The sequence below is a fragment of the Lagenorhynchus albirostris genome, chromosome 9, assembly GCF_949774975.1.
Source record: "Lagenorhynchus albirostris chromosome 9, mLagAlb1.1, whole genome shotgun sequence".
Classification (NCBI taxonomy): domain Eukaryota; kingdom Metazoa; phylum Chordata; class Mammalia; order Artiodactyla; family Delphinidae; genus Lagenorhynchus; species Lagenorhynchus albirostris.
The window spans coordinates 11152404-11160377 of NC_083103.1; the positions used below are offsets into that span (position 1 = coordinate 11152404).

The 7974-nt window shown below is 41.4% G+C and overlaps 1 protein-coding gene across 1 annotated transcript; it reads left to right on the plus strand.

Annotated features, from left to right (window-relative positions):
- Positions 1–245: 245 nt before the first annotated feature.
- Positions 246–7734, plus strand: LOC132525152 (glycine N-acyltransferase-like). Its single transcript, XM_060157677.1, has 5 exons — positions 246–323; positions 3609–3716; positions 5177–5303; positions 6734–6905; positions 7332–7734. The coding sequence occupies exons 1-5, from the start codon at positions 246–248 to the stop codon at positions 7732–7734; spliced, it is 888 nt and encodes a 295-aa protein (XP_060013660.1).
- The last annotated feature ends 240 nt before the right edge of the window (positions 7735–7974 follow it).

Genomic DNA, 7974 nt, shown 5'->3' on the forward strand with positions numbered 1-7974 from the left:
AGAATTCATCAAAGTTTTAAGAAGGTGAGCTGAAAAATTCGGAAGGCAGGCTCTGCATTTTCTGCCAGTCTCATCCTTCCTTGGAATGGCTGATGACTTTAGTGAAGAGGACACCAATAAAGAGAGACGGAAGAGGGCGCCGGCAATTAGCAGAGAACTTGCTGCTTTTGTTTCTGAATCTCCTCCTGCTCTTCTCATTCCAGGCTGTTTCCTGGTTGTCTCTCCAGAACAGGCTGTCTTGCACGATGTTCCCATTGCAAGGTGCCCAGATGCTGCAGATGCTGGAGAAATCCTTGAGGAAGAGCCTTCCTACATCCTTAAAGGTGACAATGGAAAATTCTGAGGGGAGTAGGAATAGAAAGTTCCTGTGATGAAGGGAGAGACTAATATTTATTTATTTATTTATTTTTTGCGGTATGCGGGCCTCTCACTGCTGTGGCCTCTCCCGCCGCGGAGCACAGGCTCTGGACGTGCAGGCTCAGCGGCCATGGCTCACGGGCCCAGCCGCTCCGCGGCATGTGAGATCTTCCTGGACTGGTGCACGAACCTGCGTCCCCTGCATCGGCAGGCAGACTCTCAACCGCTGCGCCACCAGGGAAGCCCAAGAGACTAATCTTTATTGAGCACCTATTCTGTGCCAGGCACTGGTGCACACTTTCTCTCATTTAATTTGCATAACCTCTCTACAAGACATTTGCTGTTATGCCCATGTCACTGATGTGAAGATGGAGGCTCAGTGAAGTGCTTTGCCCAATACCCCACAAATAGTGAGCTGCAGTGCTATGGTATAGACGTAGGAATGCCTGAGACCTAGCATTGCTTTTTGCTCCAAGCTGACTCAAAAAGTATTCCTTTGCTCCTTTCCAAGAAACGTTCCATAATAGCACTGGAAACTTGCCCAGAGTTCTCCTACAAAGTTAGCTGAGACTACATGTTAATTTTTAAATTTGTTCTCCTTAAAAGAACACTTGCCAGGTGAGAGGTTAACCGTCATGAGCCTTCTTTAAAATTAATGATAAGTCAATTTCTATTTCACTTAGATTTTCCAATTGCTCCGAACTTACGGCATATCAAGCTATTTTGTGGCTGACTCTGAGGACCTCTGTTAACCAAGTACAATTGATCAGAAATCTCAGGATTAAATAGAACATATACATAGATGCCCACATCCAGAACTGTTCGAGAGCAACTCTAATGATGGGCTGGGGTCCTCACCTGTGTTTTTCTTTAGCAACCAAAGGGATGGGGCCCATTCCAGTGGAATTTAAGTACAACCGTGTGTGTGTGAATGTGTGTGTGTGTGTGTGTGTGAGTGTGTGTGTATTTGGAGAACAAATTGTTTCTCTGAAAGTTTTTTGTAGAAAGAGAACTAGATTTCTACTGTTTTATAAGACACTCCTATAAGATGCATACATTTTACATAAGATAAATGCATTCATCTGCCTCACTCCCAATAGATATGTTACTCCATCTTTCTGTATAAAGGAGAAAAATGTTAGCATTATTTTATTTGTAGATCATATGGCTTCATTTTCATTTATTAGAAATAGACTAATGAAACAACTCGCCCTGTTCTTTAATTACTGCCCAAAATGCTTTCAAATCCACTAATTTAATACTAAAATGTCACCCACTTTGGTGGATCTCACTAATATTAATCTCTGTTACCTAATATTTAACTACTTTCACTTGATATTCCTTAAGATCCAGGCAACCTCTCAAAGAGACAGTCAATTTTTCTTAGAGGTTACATCAGTTATACATGTTATGAATGCTTGCCTAAGATATTTTTATGGTAAGTAGCTATTTTTGAAAATTCTTCAACCTAAAAGTTTTTCTTCCATGCTCTGTAGTATAGAATTTTGTGATTTAAATTTCTCTTTGGTCCTTGGGTTAAGTGGACCCCAAACATCTTGAGGAAACTCTTGGTGGTTCCCAAGTGTCCTTACTTGGAACACCTCTGTGGTAAGATAAGGCGGCCCTCTTGGTTCCACAACTTTCATGAAGAAACAGCATTGGTTGTATATGAAAGATATACATTTTTACCCTAGTTGAAATCTAGAATAGCTGTTTGCCAGGTACCTTTAATGGAGGTATAACCTAGAACTCAATACTTGCTTGAGTCTCGTTGACAAAACGTCCATCTGTTCTTCTAAGTGTTGGATATTAAGTACATTTTATTGCATGTGTCAACTCCAGCTGAGTCCATGTAGAGTAGCTGCCTGGCTCACTACGTTCTGAGTTCAGCAGGAAAAAAAAAAAAAAAGAGTTTAATTATTTCAGCTCAGGGAATAAGAAAGAGGAAGAGCTACACATATTTTCAGATCCTGTAATGGATAATGTATTAATCTAAAGCAATTTTACACACCCCCAAATGCAAAGGCATAAAAAGAAACATCTATATTTTGCCAAACTATACGGAATTTCTATATCAAGCCTCCATTCATGGCTGAAAACAATGATTTCAGATAAGCTCAGGCAACTTAGATTTTTTTCCCCTTCTCTTTCTCTATAGTGTAACATCAATAGTTCACGTTGGGTGGAGGGTGGTAGGAGGGAAGGATGTTGGTACAGTCTTTGGTCATCATCTACCCATGGTAGAAACCATTAAACTGCGTACATTGTTTTTTGACCTTTGGTCATTGGCATGTTTCCATGCTGGTATCTGCAGAGGCTTCATGTTCACAATAGTCATGTGGCCCATGGTGGTATCCACCGCTGCATTCCCCCACCCCCAAACCACCAGGACACTTAATGTCCACAGGCTATCTCATTCATTCTCTCCCTTCTTTTCCCCTCTCTCTCAACAACCTATGCAAGAAGGCGGGGCTGGGGACTCAAGACTGGACCGAGACTGTGGGCTTCCGCAGCCCATTCTCTTGAGCATTTTGCTTTAGCCTTTGCTTATTGTGGGAGGAAATTACCTTTCCAGAGGGTACTGTGGACATACATGTTAAAGAGTTTTAAACATGTCCATATCCTTTGAACCAGCAGTTACCTGATGGATAATCTAAGAAGATATCAGGTGCCCATGCAAAGATTTCTGTGCAAGCATGCTCTGCAAAGAATTAGTTGTTAAAATGAAAATTTGGAAACAGCTGAAATGACCCTCAGTAGACAAATGCACAAATGAACCATGATACAACCATATAATGGAATCCTATCATTAGAACATAATTGAAAAATTTTGTATTTATGAACATAGAGATACACCCACAATTTATTCAGTGGTGAAAAATACCATGTATCAGATCATTTTACATTTGTAAAATTGTGTATCTCTACGAGTATGAATAGAAGAAAGTCTGGGAAAAGATAATATAAAATCCTACAAAAAAAAGAATGGTGTTCTTATGATCATTAACTTTATTTGTCCCAATATTTTACCATATACATGTTTGATTTATATTAGATGGGAAGAAAAAGCTCTCATCTGAGGTTAAAAAAAGAAAGTAGCGTGTGGAGATTTTAGACACAGATGCCCTATTTGTCCCTTTACCGCTGTAAAATTTCACAATTTCATAGACATAAACCTGTCCTGGTCAAACAAGGCACTTTGCCATCCCTTCCTAATAAGCTGACCCTCTCACTTTGTCCGGATACTGCAGGTTTATGGGACCGTCTTCCACATGAACCAGGGGAACCCTTTCAAACTAAAGGCCCTGGTGGACAGGTGGCCTGATTTTAATACAGTGGTTATCCGCCCTCAGGAGCAGGTAAGTTGCCAGATGTGGAATGAATTTGCATCTATGTTTGTATTTGCTATGTGCTTACCATGTGCCCGGCAATGTGGTAGACCCTGGGGCTACAGAAATGAATTGCAGTGATAGTGAACAAGTCCTTGCCTTTAAGAACCCCACAGCCTGGAGGAGAATACAGGTAAGTAAATAAATTACAACTTAGTGTAAAATGTTCAAAAACAGAAAATGTACAATATACGGAGATAGCACAGGCAAAAGCTGATTAAACTATGGAGTTTGGAGATGGAGGTTACAGGATCAGATTAGATATACTTCTTAGTGGATGTTTCATCTGAACTGGGTTTTGTAGGTAAATATATCTTTGTTAGGCTGACAAAGAAAGGAGGACAGTCTAACCAGAGAAAGTAACAAGGACAAAGATAGGAAGGTATGAAACAGGACAGTTCGTTGGCTGATTATAAAAAAATTTTTATAATATTAGAATTTCCATATACATTTTGGGGAAACATTTAGAAATTAGTGAAACTAAATAGTTAATACATTTCAAAGACAAAAAACCCTAAGTTTATTTTAAAACATCCAGTAAAATTATAACTTTATAAAAATACAAATATATCTTTCCTACAAATAATAAGTTATTTAAAATCCATGGAATTAAACAGTATATAAAATGAAGAAATTTATATTAATAATAAAAACTGAACTGCAATAAAATTATTTGACCTTTTATCTTAAATGGGATTTTAAGAAACAAAATGTGTTAGTGGTATCATTGCTGACTTGTGAGTGTATTTTTGTGCAACAATTCCAACTATTTTTGAAAAGGTTTCGAATTCTGCACTCAAGATAATATTTTCCTGTGCCTTCTTCCACATAATCACATCTCTTATTTAATAATTTGAGGGGCTCTTTCTAAATAAGTGGTTTCTTTGTTTTTCTGTAATTACAATTTGTTCAACTCTTGTATTATTTTATGAAAGCATTTCTAATTGGTTTTCATCTTCTTTGTCTTAATTTAGTATAGATGGAAATGTCAATCCAGAAATGTCAATAACCAAATTTAATACTGTCATCTTCATAGCGTCTGTATTCTGCAAGTGTTTGAAATATAGAAACATTTATTCTTGCAACAGAAGCTTTTCCTTGTCAATTGCTTTTCTCTTCTTCCTGTTGAGGAAGATGAAAATATAGAAGAATCCTTTCTAAATAGTTGTGTCTTTGCTTGAGTTGAAATTTTAATACAATATATGGGTAGAGAATAGTATTGTTCTGTAGTTTTTCATCATAATTTGAACACCTGAATCTCCCATCTTGATCTCATGATTTAAATGATTCAGAAAAATTTCTAAAGCACCAATACAAACACCAATATTTGAGTACTTAAAAATACCACAGTATAGTAGACTTTAGAAAAAAGTATTACAATCATGAAAAATAAGACATTTGTTTTGCCCCTCTTTTCTCAATGATAACAGGACATGACAGATGACCTTGATCACTACACCAATACTTACCATATCTACTCCAAAGACCTCAAAAACTGTCAGGAATTCCTCAGCTTACCAGAAGTCATCAATTGGAAACAGCATCTGCAGATCCAAAGTAAGTATAAAAGGAATGGAATCTGTGCTGAACCACATCTCCATCCTGAACAATTTCTCCTATGACATGTATCTCCTTTCTCCAAGCCCCAGACCCTCAGCCTGCTGTCAGTTTTTTTACTCAGCTGCAACTATACCTGTAAAGGGGGAAAAAACACCCTCAAAGCTTATACCTAATGGGCTTCATATAGAGGACTGTAATGTAATCCCCTGAGAGCTAAGGATTTATGGCATATTTTGTGGACATATCCAGGATGCCTTAGGGTGGTTGGGTATCAGAGCAGAGCTTTCCCCAGGGACTTTCATTCCTAGAATTGGAATGACAACTCATGTCACAGAACACCTCCTAGGTCATAAAGAGCAACTTATATGGTTATGAGCGTGACCTCCAGAGTCAGACTACCTAGGATGGCATTTGCCTGTTACTTTGCCATGTGGTCCTAGCCAGGGACTTGTCCTACCTGAGATCCTGACTTTCATATATAAAAATGAGGGTAATAATTGTACCTAGGACTTCCCGGGTGGTGCAGTGGTGAAGCATCCGCCTGCCGATGCAGGGGACACGGGTTTGAGCCCTGGTCCAGGAAGATCCCACATGCCATGGAGCAGCTAAGCCCGTGAGCCACAACTACTGAGCCCGCATGCCACAACTACTGAGCCTGTGGGCCACAACTACCGAAGCCCACATGCTCTAAGGCCCGTACTCCGCAACAAAGAGTAACCCTCACACGCCACAACTAGAGAAAGCCCGTGCGCAGCAATGAAGACCCAACGCAGCCAAAAATAAATAAATAAATGAATGAATTTACTAAAAAAATAAATGATGGTACCTAAAACACAGCAGTGTTGAAAAGTCCCGGCAACTATAATTGCTGGGAAGTCCCGGCAACTATAATTATTATAACTCACCTTCTTTGATCATCAAAACTGCATGATTGGGCTTCCCTGGTGGCACAGTGGTTGAGAGTCCGCCTGCCGATGCAGGGGACACGGGTTCGTGCCCTGGTCCGGGAAGATCCCACATGCTGCGGAGTGGCTGGGCCCGTGAGCCATGGCCGCTGAGCCTGCACGTCCGGAGCCTGTGCTCCGCAACGGGAGAGGCCACAACAGTGAGAGGCCCGTGTACCACAAAAAACAAACAAACAAACAAAAAACTGCATGATTATGTAGCCCAGAAAACATGGTTCCAGTCCTGGTATTGCCTCTAATGGCATGACCATGGCTGAATGAATTTCTAGGCATGCTTTTGCTTTTCCAAAACAAGGAAAATTGCTCAAATCCTGATTACATGAGCCCAGTCATACAGTAGCAGCACCGAGCCCATCACCAAAATTCTCTGACTAGAAATCCTCAGACACTTCCTACTCCACTGGAGAGCTTCTCCCTAGAATGGACATAAATCATTGCATTTCTCCTTATAATCCCATCCAGGTTCACAGTCCAGCCTGAATGAAGTAATACAAAGTCTTGCAGCCACTAAATCCTTCAAAGTCAAGCAATCACAAAACATTCTCTATATGGCGATTGAGGCAATAAGGGAACTGGCTCCTTCCCTGCTGGATGTAAAGAACTTATCACTTAGCCATGGCAAACCCAAGGCCATGTGAGTTTGATAAAAGCTACCCTACGCTACGTACGCCTCTCACTACCAGAGCAGCCTCCCAACTTCTCTTTCTGCTTTTACTCTGTCTGCCCACAATCGATCTTCTTCAAAGCGGCCAGAAGAATCTTTTTTAAAAACGTAATTCAAACCGTGTTTCTCCCCTGCTTAAAATACCCCACCATTTCTTGTCTCACCTGGAGTACATCAGGCCTATGTCAACTTCTTTGACCTGTCTTGTCCTTCTAGCTCACTCAGTCCGACAACATCGGCCTTCTTTCTGTCCCTCTGTCATTACAAGCTCACTTATACTCCAGACTTTGCGTTCGCTATTTCCTCTGCCTACTCTGTCTCTCAAGATACTAGAGGTAAGGACAAATATAAACCTCTAAACTCATGGACTTTGCTTTTCTCTTGGAACATCCATAGTGACCAAGAGATGTTTAAACTCTCATCGTTGGATCCTACCCACGCTGCCGTGGTGAATAAATTCTGGCATTTCGGTGGCAATGAGTGGAGCCAGAGATTCATCGAGCGCTGTATCCGGACCTTCCCCAGCTTCTGCCTGCTGGGGCCCGAGGGGACCCCTGTGTCCTGGTCTCTGATGGACCAGACAGGAGAGATGCGGATGGGGGGCACCCTGCCTGAGTACCGGGGCCATGGTCTCGTCACCTACGTCATCTATTACCAGACCCAGGCACTGATCAAACGTGGCTTCCCCGTGTATTCTCATGTAGACAAGAATAACAAAATTATGCAGAAAATGAGTCGCAGTCTGAATCATATCCCTGTGCCCTGTGACTGGAACCAGTGGAACTGTGTGCCTCTGTGAAGCGACCCTGAATCCAAGACAGTACGGGATGGGCCTGAGGATGCAGCTGGAGGAGCCGACGGGTGGGTGGAGGGAAAGAACCAATTGTAACTGTAATCATAGGTAAAGGAGTGGACATCGTGTGGGTCCCGGGGCAGCAGTGTGGTCGACAGGACCACCACCGTCGATGGGCTTGCCTTAGATATCTCAGCAGAAGCAGCATCCGGTCCTCCTGCAGTGGTTTCATACTTCTGGTCCCCA

Excerpts from the sequence above, each read along its gene's own strand:
- LOC132525152 (XM_060157677.1), top strand. The coding sequence starts at position 246 with ATGTTCCCATTGCAAGGTGCCCAGATGCTGCAGATGCTGGAGAAATCC. Across the intron at positions 324-3,608 it reads GCCTTCCTACATCCTTAAAG|GTTTATGGGACCGTCTTCCA; the intron begins GTGACAATGGAA and ends CGGATACTGCAG. Across the intron at positions 3,717-5,176 it reads TTATCCGCCCTCAGGAGCAG|GACATGACAGATGACCTTGA; the intron begins GTAAGTTGCCAG and ends CAATGATAACAG.